Genomic DNA, 14823 nt, shown 5'->3' with positions numbered 1-14823 from the left:
CATGTTTTACAATGATGACATCTGGGGGATGAGTTAGGAAACATTTAACTTAAGCGGAGCGGAGTAAGGTACATCCTGTGCATGAATTTATAATTTTGTTCAATTATTATATTACAGGACAGTGAGGAAAAAACATTCTGACATATCGTATCCCACTGATCTTCGTCAAAAGCACGTCCCATATCCTTCTGCCATATGTTCCTAAGTGGGGTCAAGGAAGAGCTGTAATAGTCCAACAGAGCACTATAAATTACAGAGATTTTTCCTTTTAATGTTGATTTTACCAAAATCTCCTCGAGATTCATCAGCCCCAAAGACAGGCGTTTTTCCCCATTTAGGGTGTTTATTAGATGGCGAATTTGTAAGTATCTATAAAAGTCTTGTTTCGGAATTTCATATTCTGACATTAGAACAGAAAAGGACTTGAGTGTATCCCCGGCAAACAATTGTTGGAATTGATGTATACCATTTCCTCTCCACTTTGTGAACTAAGATCCGCCAATAGATGGTGGCAGATCTGGGTTTAAGGATAAGGGGGAAAGCCTGGAGATTTTGCCAAAATTCCCACAGAACTTATTTATATCTTGCCAAGCCCGAAGAGTGTTGTAGACTACATATGTTTTTGTTATCTGATGTAGTGCATTTATATTGTTAATGAATGGCAGCAAAGTTGTAGAAATAGGATTACAAAGTTCTTCTTCTATGTCTATCCAGTGTGCATTATTACGCTTTTGCACCCAGCTAATCAGGCCCTTTGTTTGGGCAGCCCAATAGTACATCTGTAAGTCTGGTAATGCCAGTCCCCCTTTCTCTCTAGATTTTGTTAAAGTTTTAAAAGCTATTCTTGGTAAGGAATTTTTCCAGATGAAAGAGGTTAACATTTTGTTTATAGATTTAAAGAATGTTTTATCCAAGTAACAGAGCACTGACTGAAATAAATAGTTAAAACGGGGCAGAACATTCATTTTAATTACATGTATTTATCCGAGAAATGAGATGGGGAGCATTTTCCAATGTTCTAATTCCTCCTTAATCTTTTTAAGCAATGGAATGTAGTTTATGAAGTAAAGATCCTTTAGTTTTAGAGCCACATTTACCCCAAGATACTTTAAAGCTGTTCTGGGCCCAGGTGAACAGAGAGATTGCCCTGAGTCTATTAGAAACTGACGAGTTAATTAATAATGGATTGGATTTTGTCAAATTGATTTTATAGCCCGATATTGTTCCAAATTTAGAGATAAGGTCTAATACTGCTGGGATTGATCGCTCAGGGCTGGTTAAGTATAGGATTATATCATCAGCATATAGTGAAATTTTGTTCTGTGTTTTCCCGATATTGATACCAGCAATCTCTTCATTAGCCCGTATGGCTTCTGCGAGTGGTTCAATTGCCAAGTTAAATAAAAATGGAGATAAAGGGCACCCCTGCCGACAGCCTCTAAACAAATCAAATTTTTAATTACGTATTTTCCGGACTATAAGTCGCACTTTTTTTCCTACTTTGGCTGGTCCTGCGACTTATAGTCAGGTGCGACTTATATATCAAAATATATATAATTTAACATGTTTTTACATGTTAATTCATACTGAAAACATTACCGTCTACAGCCGCGAGAGGGCGCTCTAGGCTTGTGACAACTAGAACGCTCCTCCTAAAGACAACTGAGAAAGAAAAGAGATAACAAACTGCAGGGAGTAAAATATGCAGCCCCGAAAACTGTAATTGAGCAGCAGAAAGAGAGTTTGAAATGAGGGAGAAACTTATGAGGGAGACTGGCGAAAAGGTGACTCTTACTGCAATGAAGAAAACAAAGAAAGCTAATCGGCTAATCGTGGGCTGAAAGCAAGACGGCCAGAGGTGGAGGAACGAGTCGGGAGGGGCTCGTTCACGGTGCAGTTACGTCTCCACGCCTTTTAATACATCCATGCTCCACGCCCTGGTAGCTAGTTGTTCTGTGTGCTATTGTATAGTTCAATAACTGTTAATGTGTTACGTTAACATACCGGACACCTACCGTATTGAGCGTATTGTTCTGTGTGCTATTGTGTAGTTGAATAACTCTTGTGTTTATATTCTAAATAAATGCGACTTATAGTCCGGTGCGACTTATATGTTTTTTTCCTCTTCATGACGCATTTTTTGACTGATGGGACTTATACTTCGGAGCGACTTGTAGTCCGAAAAATACGGTATCTTGCTTTTAAGCTGTTTACATGTACCCTTGTGTCCTGCAATTGCATCATATTTTGTCATCACAAAATATCTTGATATTTTCCACAAGAAGAAAAAAACTATCCCTAATCTTTCTTCGGAACTCAACTGAGGTTAAGTAAATAATCTCTAAAACTGGGGAAAGAGATGGCAATAAAGTAACAACACAACAGTAATGAATAAGAGATGCTCACTCCTTTTTGTTCTATGACATCAAAGTCTTGTTTTGAAATGATTGTTTTGGTGTTGGCAGCGAGTTAGTAAAATGTTTCCCTGAACCAGTTTATTGGCTGTTCAAATTTAAATAAAAAAAAATTCTGTTCTGTGTACTGAAAAAGCCTTGCCAGGTTTGTGTCAAGCTGTTTGACAGTAACCAGTACCAGTTTCTGGGAATCCCTCAATGGAGGAAAAAAGCTGTGGGGTTGGTAATATCTATTTATGGCTTGTAATTAATTGTATGACCATGTGTGTGGTTTACAAAGGCAGAGCTAGATGAACAAGAAAAATACACCTTCCATGTATATGACCTCTATCTTAAATTATACACTTGAATACATGCTAGTGAACACTCATTAAGAGTTCAAACATTAGGATCAGTTTGTTTTAAGATCTGTGCATGTATTACCAAATATAAATGGCAAAGAACATATGCTTTCATTCTCTATTTAAGTATTATATTTCCCCTTTGACTCTGAACTGTCTCACAGTGTGTATTTGAGTCTTAAGTCTTGAGCTTATCACATGAGACAATTTTTCCATTCTATTTTTAAAAGAATGAGATTTTTGGATTGTTGCTCAGAGACCATGGGAACATAGTATGAATCCTGTGTTGTTATTATTGGAAAGTAGAAACCCCTAGTATTTCCCAAAAAAATTCCTGGAGACATGTCTATTCTGCTCACATGCAGAGCAATATGGTGAACTGTGACCTTGAGAATGAAAGTTTGTTTTTAGCAATTTGTGACATATAATATGTGCCACTACCTGTACCAGTAATTAGCTACACATAGTACTAGTAGTAGTAGTCAAGTCTGTTAATATAAAGTGGTAATGACCCAAGACCTGTTCCTTTTAATTTTCTGTTGAAGTTTCTTGATTAAAAATGAGAAAACTCTCATGCAGTGTGATAGTTTTCTCATTTTTATTCAAATGTTGCCTTCCTCTATCACATATTTAGGTGTGCAGAGACTTTTTCAATCTGTTGAAGTTTCTATAGATGTGAAAAGGTTTTTAAGATAGAGCTACACTAACATCTTATAAAAATAACTCATTAAGACCCTTTACACGTTTGAAATACAACAGATTTAAGATAAGTTTAGAATCCATCAGATGGGTGGATCAATACATGATCCCATATACAGTATGAAGGGAAAGCAAGCAGCTCCATGTGCAGCTCAAAAGACCAACAGGCACCATCCCAACTCAACCTTCCCATGACTTCATATATAAACCATCAATACAATTGTTTTGACCACTTTTAATATGCTAAACTGAATATAGGCTCATTCACTATTGTGTCAACAGAGAATAGAAAAACAGAAATGTACTGTATATACATGGAAATCATTTTTACTTCTACTACTCCTTTCTACATTGTTTGTAAATGCTGGTTGAGCTAGGATTGATGTTGTGTGATATTTTCTTGTTTAGGTTTCCCTCTGGACAAAGCTGTGGAGTATGCCAAGCTCAGGAATCCACTGCTCATCAATGACCTCAACATGCAGTATTTCATACAGGACAGGTACAGTTTGAGCAGACACACACACAGGGCTGAGGGGTATCAAAAAAGTTTTTACTGGCTAATTTTGAAATAATGGTCTCTAATAAGCTAGTGGCTGCACATACCATTAGTATAACAAGGGTCAAAAAGTAGACAAAGTCATTGTTAGGTTTCTTTTTGGAATTAAAATAGCTCCACATCATCACATACCCTTCACCATACCTAGAGATTGGCATAGTTTTATTTCAGTTAGCCTAATAGCTGGTTTGATTTACATTGAGAGATGATTTTATGGAAAGTACCCCATGCCAATCTCTAGGTATGGTAAAGGGTATGTGATGATGTGGGGCTATTTTAATTCCAAAGCCCAAGGGAACTTTATCAGGATGCATAGTATCCTGGATCCATGAAATAACTGGCCTTTAAAAATTAAAATCTGCCTTCCTCTATGGGAATTTAACATAGGGTTATGTATACTTATGCCCCCTGTATTTTAAGGAAGAACATTTATTTATTTACATTATTCATTCACAAAGAAAATTGGTGTCTTTAAAGGTTGGATTTTTCCTTATTGTTTTAATTAAGGCATTAAGATCAATTTCCAAAAGATGATTTTTTTTTTTTTTTGTCAACTTTAGCATGGGTTCATAAACTTATGAGCACCACTGTAACTGTGAGATTTGTATTGTAGAAAGTAAAATAATGACTAGTGCTACCGCTCTGCGCTCTCCGACACATGATGCTTGCCGTTTTATCAGTCCCTTGAGTTTGTCATCCAAGAAGTTACTTTGAAACTCAATGATTTATTGAAGTATATCCTCTGAACAACATCAACACAAAAAGCAATGTACCTGCATCAGTATAGGTTTTTCACCACCTTATGTATTTTTTGATTTTCACTGTTTTACCAACAAGAGTTTGCATGCCAGCTAAACAAGCTCATTCTAAGTAACACACACACACACACACACACACACACACACACACACACACACACACACACACACATGCACATCAAAGCCATATAGACTCACTTTGATTGTTCTTTTTGGAGGTAATTTATAATCTTATTTGATTCCCTGTCAGGAGGGAAGTGTATCGGATCTTACAGGAAGAAGGCATTGATCTGCCTCGTTATGCTGTGTTAAACCGAGACCCCGACAATCCTGAGGGTGAGGAAGAGTTCTTATTTTGTGTTAAATAAGTTTGTATGTATAAACCTTTGATTCATGGTAACACACTAAAATAGTTTCAATTCAATTAGTCAATTCCAGGAAAGATGTATTGGATAATACTGTACAAGAATTTAAAACAAAAGTCTTACCCTGTGCAGAGTGTAACCTGGTGGAAGCGGAGGACCATGTTGAGGTAAACGGGGAGGTGTTCCCTAAACCCTTCGTGGAGAAACCTGTGTGTGCCGAGGACCACAATGTGTACATCTATTACCCAACGTCTGCTGGAGGGGGCAGCCAGAGACTCTTCAGAAAGGTAGCTTTCACCTAAGAGACGCAGAAAAATCCATGACGTAGATCTCGCTGGCGACCAGAGGGTGCGCACCACTCTATTTATTTTTTTTCAGCGGCGCGCAACAAAGCGGAAACAGGAAGCATGAACAAGCTCGAAGGCAACCGGATGCCAGGACTCTCAGAGTGACTGCAAATCTGTCTTGTAAACTTAACGGGTTAAGATGAGTTATTTTTATGGCGAATGAAAGGCTTGATCCGAAGAAGTAGGTCATTGAATCAAATCGAAGCATTGACGTCAATGCTGCTGCCAGTTCTGCCGTTGTTTACCTTTTTCTTCTTCTAGTCCGTAGAAATAGCAAAGTCGGTAGCCTTTCCAGTTGCGACACCACTGTTCAGGAGAAGACTGCAACTAGTGTCGCACAGTTATGGCGCTCCCATGACATAACATTTGCGCACGACAAGTCGGCTGCGGCGAGTATATCCCACATTTTAGATTTGTATTTACAGATTTGGTTCCAAATGCCCTTTGAATTCCCCTTCTTTGTCTTTCTCTCTCCCTTCCGTGCTGTAGATAGGGAGTCGTAGCAGTGTGTACTCTCCAGAAAGCAGCGTACGAAAGACTGGATCCTACATCTACGAGGAGTTCATGCCCACAGATGGTACTGATGTCAAGGTAGTGTGCATGTTCAATCAGCCATTGATGGAGGTGTTTAATTGCTTGAATTGATCAATGCATCAGTGACTCATTCTGTGTGCGTTCGCGTGTGTGTGGTGTTTCCAGGTTTACACAGTGGGTCCAGACTACGCCCACGCGGAGGCCCGGAAATCTCCTGCACTGGACGGAAAGGTAGAGAGGGACAGTGAGGGGAAGGAAATCCGCTACCCCGTCATGCTGACTGCCATGGAGAAACTGGTGGCCCGCAAGGTCTGCCTGGCCTTTAAGGTAAACTTTAGTCATCATGTAGAGGATGTAGTGCTGTGTAGTGTGCAGGAAAACATTAAAGAGGTTTGAAATCTGCATTTATTTTTTGAAAACTGCCTGATTTATGGGACTAGGGTCCTTTTCTTGTCCTTTTGTTATTGCTGCCCAAGCTGTTAGTGGTCAGAAACTCTACCTCTCTTTATGTTGAGTAATCTATTTATAGCTAAGACAAACACTGCACCAATGAGACCGTAAGACCTTGAGCTGTCAGCTCATGAAACCCATTTTAGAACAGGGAGAGCATTATCTTTCAACCAATTACTGTAAACACAGACAGTTGTAGACCTATTTAATTGTTTTACTTGCAAACTAAATGGAATATTTCCTTACACAAATGTACTTTGTGAACAGGGGCTGCCAGAAGCATTGTTTCTTATGCTACTGCCATGGGATTTGTTCATATCACACTGTTCTGACCAACACTATACAGTGCTGTAATCAGCAAACATTTAACAAATAGGGAGGATCTCTGGTGCGGACTCCATTAACAACCACCGTTCGTTATGGTAGACTGTGTGAATTCAGAAACCTTGCTAAACTCACAACAAACAAATAAAGAGGCTGACAGCATGAGGCACAGAAAATGAATAATTCATAAGTTCTTTGTATTGTAAGTAGAGCTCTTAATATCCTTTGTGTATTCCCAAAGGCAATTTGTTTTTAAGGATTATGAGACCAAATAGAAAATGTTCCTGTAAATAGTACTAGTGGCAATAAAAGCTTCATAAACACAAACCTGCGACTGAATAACAGTTATACAGTTACAGATGTCACAGCTCAACTGTTTTATTTAGCTGCAGTTAAAACATGTTTTATTACAAGCAATAAAGCTTTTCACAGAAAAAAGCGCATATAAATGAAATGATAACATGCCACAAATAATGCACATGAGAACACATTTTCTTCTTTGGGAAACAAAAAACAAATAGACAAACTCAGGTAAAAACCTTACAACTGTCTAATAAAAACAGTTGTTTTATTCTGCACATGGTGTCTAACATCTCTATGGAGTGTGTAAATGTACTTTAGCTCAGTTTTGTGTATGATTTATTTATTTTATTTTTATTTTATTTTTTTAGCAAACAGTGTGTGGGTTCGACCTGCTCAGAGCCAACGGCCACTCCTACGTCTGTGACGTTAACGGCTTCAGCTTTGTCAAAAATTCCATGAAATACTACGATGACTGTGCCAAAGTCCTGGGGTAGGTGACATTAGCTTACATACTATTTTATCAATGTGTATTGTGCTTTTAGCTTATTTTCATGTTTTATTTAATTTTACTCGTTTTAAAAATCCTATTTATGTGTGTCTTTGTATATTGCTTCTCATTATATTTCTTTTTATATATGTATATCTTTGAATGCCTTCCATTTTATGTAAAGCACTTTGAATTGCCTTGTGTTTGAAAGGTGCTATATAATTAACCATGCATTGCCTCACCTGTAACTCTGCTGATCCATAAGCAGATTAGTTTGAGTAGAGCACTGAAATAAAACAATTTATTTTTCTTTGACCACAAGCTTACAGACAGCCACCACAGAAAACACACATCTACACATACACAGTTTGTCATCAAAATCCTTCATAATAAAACTATTTAGTTGCAGTAGCCAATAATGAAAATAATGGACACCAGAATCTTGTCACACCAAAGCCTTCAAGAAACACTATATATGTAAATGTCAGCTCTAATTTGTGATAAACATGGTCATGTCTTCCAATGCCTGTTCTGGACTAGTTTGATTGCAGTGTTTTCTATATTACCTGACGTCTCTGGCACTTTGAAGAATTTGCTTGTTGTACCTTTTAAAGTTGACATTACAGTTTTTTTTTTCGATTGCTAAACAACAGTGGGCACAACTGGAGTCACATGTGCAAAACTCACAGTCTGCACAGCAGCAGTTCATGTGGACCAAACTCTAGTTCGTTTTTCATTGCTTGAACACAGTTTTCAAAACTACACACTTATCCCATGACTTTAACCACAACGTGCACAACACTGTAGATTTACAGCACTTTGTTCAAATGTTAACACCCTGCTGTTAAAACTGTTAACCACACATTCAAAACAGAATAGATTTCAGTCTGGTGCCTATCAAACACTGCTGATTGGAATTTTAGCTGAAAGCCTAAGCAGGTGTCTTGTTTTAGACTTGTTGGTGAACATATATGGTATTCATACAGAGAAAGCTCAGAGAGACTTTTTTTGTATACAAACACCAAATAAGAAGGAAACTATTATACACTGTACCGTTTGAGAGAAACAGGTAAAAGAGCAAAGATACCAATATGTCCAGGTAAGATGTCTGAGGTTGTGTACACAGCTATTTAAAAAAAAGTGAAAAACACTATCTTTACAATAGTAAAACTGCGTTCTTACTGTTTTTCAGAAAGTAATGGAGGTGGGGCAATGGAAACACCACATTAATTTGTATTGAGAGATGATGCAGACATCCAATGTGATGAAAAAAACTTGCCACATAATGCTGGAGAGAGGCAGGATTAGTCTCACTATTCTTTGTTACTTTTACGTATGTACCTTTTTAGTTTTTTCCCCCAGTAATTCCATAAATTACTAGAGACAAAATACTATATTGAAGAAAACTGCTCATTTTCATTCCTTCTTGTTTACCTTATGTCAAAATTGGTATATTGTACAATCTATATCTTTTCCTTAAACTATTGAGTAGTGTCAAGTCACTCAAATTGTTTTAAACTGTAAAGATGAAAAGTTTGTAATTACTGAAATGGTGTTTGATGCTAGTGTTTTTACTCTGTGTTCTGAGTGACTGTGTGTTATCTCAGTGAGGAGAGTTCATAGTGTTTGGCTGCACTGAGCCTGTTTTGAGAGAGTTGTGTTGCTTTGAATGAGTTTTGCAGGTGATGTGAACTGTTTAGCTCACGTGACTGTTGGTAATGTAGACTGGTTTGAGTTTTGCACATCCAGTTGTGCCCACTGTCGTTTAGCAATCAAAAGAAACTGTAATATTATGAAATGATAGGTTTTTATTTTGATACACTGTAGTTTGTATTATCTGAACTGCAGCATCTTGATAGCAACTTAGTAGCTAGTTTGAGTTTAAAATAAAAGAACAAACATTTGGTCCAAGATCTTTGGATTATCTTAATATACCTGGTTACTTTTGGTTGCACAACATATCTCAGTTAAAAGAAATCTAAGACAAAACTTTAAACTTTAAATCAAAATATTAAAATAAAATGGATTGGCACAAGTAAAAGCCTGCAGAATTCATGGCATGTTTACTTTTGCTTTATATTTAGTCTTTTCTCTCTGGGATATTTACCTTTCAACCTGCCGTTCAAACTTAAAGCCTTTTTAAAGGAGCAGGGTTTAGGATTTAGAGGGATTTATTCACAGAAGTAGAATACATTATTCATAATTGTGTTTTCATTTGTGTATAATCACCTAAAACTATGAATCATTGTGTTTCCGTTAGCTTAGAATGAGCCCTTCATATCGAGCGGGTCCTCTTTCCTGGAGCCCACCATGTTGCACCGCCATGTTTCCACAGTAGCTCAGAACGGACAAACCAAACACTGGCTATAGAGAGGGCCTTACGCCTTTTTACATTACCTGAAGGCCACCGTAGGCTCTACTACATGCTTGGAAGGGGTGCGACCTTACCGCTAGATGTCACTAAATCCTACACAATCATCCTTTTAAGTCTGTTATTGTTTTCTCTGCCTCAACAGCAACATGGTGATGAGGGAGTTGGCCCCCCAGTTCCACATCCCCTGGTCCATCCCCATGGAAGCTGAAGACATCCCAATCGTCCCAACAACCTCAGGAACCATGTACGTACTAAAATAAAAAAAATAAAAAAAAGGATCCGCTAAGTGGTGTAAGGGTCCTGGATAGCCTGGATAACTCCTGGAAGATAGGTTGATCAGTGGACTACTGTGCATATGATACGGCATACCATAAATGAGATGATATGTCTTTAACTATATAGTATGTCTTTGTCTTCAAAATCCTTTATCGAGTTAAAAGATTCATTAAATAAGGTATTTTGTTAATAAACAGACTAGAAGTACTTTTGAACCAAACGTTGCAAAAATAAATAAATCTAAATTCAGTGTTAAATAAATGTTTAGTTTTAAAATGTATTATTTTACTATGATTTATTTACTTAAAGCTAAACGTTACATTTAAGCTATTGCCAAATGAGTTGATACAAAGCTAATTAAGACGATCAGCTCCCTAAAACTCTCTCTGTATTTCTCAGTATGGTTATGTTTAGAAATTGGTGTTGTCAGGCAACTTTCGCGCACCGAAACTTGAATGATCATAATTACCTCTTCTGAAGAGTCCATCATGATTTTTAATCCTCCGTGTCCTCCTTGGTTACAAGCAACTGCATGGAGGAGGGGTGTTGCACGATCATGGAAGGCTAGTATCAGGTGGATGCAACGACAATGTTGTTGTCATTACTTAGAATTCCTCATGGGGGAGACAGAAACTACGCACTATAGCTTAAACGCTAATTTGTATCAATAAGTGTCCTTTGGTTTCTCATTCTTACTGACACTCTTGATGATGGGCAGTGTTGTTCAGGCTTGGATAAGGTCTTAGTGGACATTTGTCGAGGTGCAATGGTGAAATAACAGAGTTTCCGCCACATTTCAATTTTGTCCTGTCCACTCCTCTACTTTATTCAGGATGGAGCTGCGCTGTGTTATTGCCATTATCCGCCATGGAGATCGCACACCAAAGCAAAAGATGAAAATGGAGGTCCGACATCCTCTGTAAGTCTCTTGGCTTTAGCATTAAGATGTCTCTTCCTTGTTCTGTCAGAATATATTTTAAATAGTTGGTCTGTTGTAAAATTGTTTTGTTTTATTATCCATAATAAAATGAAAGATATCCTTGCATAGTGTACCTCCTGTAACTACAAAATAGTGGATAAGAAGATTAAGATGCAGAATTTACTGTCCTCACTAACTGCATTTAGGAGTCTATTTAGTACTTTATTTACAGAAAAGTGCAGATGTTTACAATATTATATTTCAGCATAAACTGCCTTCTCATCTTCACGCTGCTGCAAATTTCTAAGGGAATAAAAACAAACTGCACCAGCCTGTCTCTCTTTACCTACTTATTTTTGAGATTAATCAACATGTCAAATACGTTTGACTTTAAAGATGTTGCCCTCAACCAATGTAACTGTGTCTCTTAATTCTACTGTTTTATTCGGGTTTTTTTTCTTGCACAGATTCTTTGAGTTATTTGAGAAGTACGGAGGCTACAAGTCAGGAAAACTAAAACTGAAGAAGCCAAAACAGCTACAAGTGAGTGAGGTTGATTTTAATCTTCATCTCATCTTAATCTCTTCATCCTTCCTTTTTTTTTTTTTTTTTTTGGCAGATTATGGCTGAGTTCTTTTACAGCATAATGAAGGGTTTCAGAGCACAGTTTGCATATCAAGCTTCATAATTATTTTTATGGATCACAAACCATTGTTGTTTTGTTGTGTAAATATGTATACCAACACAGCTGTCTAAACACACTGCATTCATCATGTGTGTGGGTGGGTGGTCTATTTTAAAGATAAGCACTAAATTAAGAATAACTGCCTCTGTGTTTCCAGGAAGTGCTGGATATCGCCCGCCTGCTGCTGGTTGAACTGGTCGAGCACAACGACTGTGAGATCGAGGAGAAGAAATCTAAACTGGAGCAACTCAAGACGGTCTTGGAGATGTGAGTGACGTCTCACATCAAACAAGCACACACTCTCTCATAAACACACAAACACACAAAATCAGTCATCATCCTCCTGTTTCCTGTCGTCATCATTTATCAGCAGTCACCCACTCTCATCAAAACTAGCTTCATCTTTCAACACTCGACAAAGGTTCAGTCAACTTTTCTTGTACTCATAGACACATGTTTACCTTGATTCTCTCCATCCCTCTTGAGTCTCTAACTCTTTACTTTCTCTTTTCTTCCTTCATCTCTCTCATTTCTCCTGGCCACCCATCCCTCCTCCTTTCTCTCCAAAAGGGAATCCAGCTTGAATGACACTCAGTATGCACCATCTCCCTTCTCACTTTAAAGGATGAGGTTTTACCACCCTCCTTTTCTTTAGTCTACTTAGACTGTGCGTACAAAATATTAGGAATACCTGCTCTCTCTCTTGACACAGATCAAGTGGGTCTATGGGTATAAACAGGGTAAAGGAGGTAGTTAAGTTTAGATATGGCTTGTGCAAGATTACATTATTTGAAAGGTATTCCTAATGTTCTGTGCCCTGAGTGTATCATTTTTATTAACATACATTCATTTCTAGCCATTAACACCAGACCCATACACAGTCAAATGTCCTTGAGGATTTCACTGTGTTCTGTATGTGTGTGTAAATCAGAGTGTTCTGGGCTACTTTGTGTGCATGCCGTTCTCACCACATATCAGCTGGACTCTAAATCTCCTAATGTCTTCCTTCCTCTGCCTCCCATCAACATTTACACTCATGTAAGTGATTTGCTGGTGCTCTTCTCCATATAGATTGGAATGAGTGCAACAACAAAAGTAAGATGGAAGTCTAAGATTATCAAATTTGAAAGAAATGCAAGGTTCCAAACAGCAGTAGAAAAAAATATTTTTTTATATTCTGAAGTGAATAGGTATAAAAAAATTGACAGTTTAAATTTCATGAAAATGTACGGCAGGGTTGGCAACACAGTCCACTGAAACTACAACTAAAGAGTAATCCACCTCCGTGAAAGATGTGCTGTTCGTCATTCTATTGCCAGTTCATACACCACAGTAGTGATTCAACCCACCGTATACCCCTTTCAAATACGCTTTAACAGTTTTTGTTGTAAATTTCAAATAAACTCCTACACGTTGCGCTCTTGTATTAGTGTCAAATCTGTTGACATTCTCTGTCAAAACCTTTCTACAGGCTTCTACAAACAAGCCTATAGTTTACCTGTTAAAAAGGATAAAGTTTAAACCTGCAATAACTATTTTTTTTTGGCACATCGGGGCGGCAGAAACAACTCACATATTACTACCTTACAATTTCATAGGGTGAACAAACTGCTGCATATTTACACATCCTGCAGATATAAAGCAACATTTACATTTATCTGGAGTCGTGTCCTGTCTACCTGATGAATGTTAGTCCAATATTTAAACACCTTTTAGCTCTGTTTTGGTCTCCAACCACATCTGACCACTAACTGGCCTCTAGCTGCTAAATGCTCCATTGTGTTCACCAGCTAGCCGCTAACTTTGTCTGCTGTTTGGTGCTGAACAGGTAGTGTACTCTGGGCTTATCGCAGCCTTTTTGCGCTGAAAACAGCCTGAATGAAAGTGGTGAAGGTGAACCAAAACAATAAAGTTTAGGACTGTAAAAACCAAAAGAACGAGCTGAAAGAGGCTGAAATGCTCCGTAGAGCTGTGGAAAACAACACAGGCGGGTGGCTTTGTCACTGTACAAGCAGTATTATACTGTGCATTCCTAACTGAGGGCTTACGTTAATTAGGGTAAAATGCCTCCTTGATTAATAATAGGTGTGCATGAGAGACAGAACGAGATAGTGAGTTTGTGTAGTGCAGGATTGCAGTAAGCTCCACCCAATTTATAGATAATAGAGATTGTAGATGCAAACAAATACCAAGAATTATGTCACCAAAGTGATGATGTTTCTTGTGAGTCTTTGGCAGGAAGCCAGAGAATAGAACAGCTGTTATTAATCCTGGTTTAGGGTCCATCATCATGTGGCTTTTTGAGACGTCCGCTCAGCTGTCTGTTCTATAAGAGAACACTATGCGATAATTAGTCTACAGGATGTGCCAAATTCTTACTAAAGCACTGTACGCTGGGCAAGAGGAGGCTCCTGATATGTGTCTGCGTGTGACCTTTTAGGAATAACACAATTAAAATTGGCATTGATTTTAACCATTTTAGAAGCAGTCACATACGTTTTTACTTTCTCTTTGCCTCTTTTGTGCCCACACACGTGTAAGCAATTACACACTAAAATCAGACTGGTCATTAGCTGATCCAAAGTACCTGCTGAATGATTGAATTACCATTAAACCATTTGCTAATACTGGTAGTTATGTGTATGATCACTGTATCATCTTTGAAAATGTTGTTGCCTTGTTCTGTTCTCTTTAAGTTTTTGTTGGAATAGAAGTCAGGTGTGTGCTGTTTAATATTTAAACTAAATTCTTTAAGATGGGATATATTCTTTCTGTCTTTGTTCTTTCTATCTGTGTGTGCTAACTGTATGTCTGTATGTCTGTATGTCTGTCTGTCTGTCTGTCTGTGTGCATATCAAATGTTGTGTCTGCTTTGTGTGTGTGTGTTCTGTCTCTCCAGGTACGGTCATTTCTCAGGCATCAACAGGAAAGTTCAGCTGACCTACCTGCGTAACGGCCAACCTAAAGCATCCAGCGAAGAAGAAGGTACAA

The 14823-nt window shown here is 37.9% G+C and overlaps 1 protein-coding gene across 5 annotated transcripts in view; it reads left to right on the top strand.

The window, feature by feature from the left end:
* Window positions 1–14823, top strand: part of ppip5k1b (diphosphoinositol pentakisphosphate kinase 1b) — a 65804-nt gene that overhangs the window by 17365 nt on the left and 33616 nt on the right. For all 5 annotated transcript variants that reach the window (XM_028584193.1, XM_028584192.1, XM_028584191.1 and 2 more), the window contains exons 4-14: window positions 3863–3953; window positions 5019–5104; window positions 5266–5420; window positions 5970–6071; window positions 6180–6341; window positions 7460–7581; window positions 10095–10196; window positions 11061–11147; window positions 11615–11690; window positions 11990–12099; window positions 14732–14817. In XM_028584193.1, coding sequence (XP_028439994.1) covers window positions 3863–3953; window positions 5019–5104; window positions 5266–5420; window positions 5970–6071; window positions 6180–6341; window positions 7460–7581; window positions 10095–10196; window positions 11061–11147; window positions 11615–11690; window positions 11990–12099; window positions 14732–14817 — 1179 coding nt within the window. The remainder of the gene's footprint in view (window positions 1–3862; window positions 3954–5018; window positions 5105–5265; window positions 5421–5969; window positions 6072–6179; window positions 6342–7459; window positions 7582–10094; window positions 10197–11060; window positions 11148–11614; window positions 11691–11989; window positions 12100–14731; window positions 14818–14823) is intronic.

Source organism: Perca flavescens, chromosome 8, assembly GCF_004354835.1.
Source record: "Perca flavescens isolate YP-PL-M2 chromosome 8, PFLA_1.0, whole genome shotgun sequence".
NCBI lineage: Eukaryota > Metazoa > Chordata > Actinopteri > Perciformes > Percidae > Perca > Perca flavescens.
Note: the sequence above shows the minus strand (reverse complement) of the source record. Positions and strands in the feature narration are given on the sequence as shown.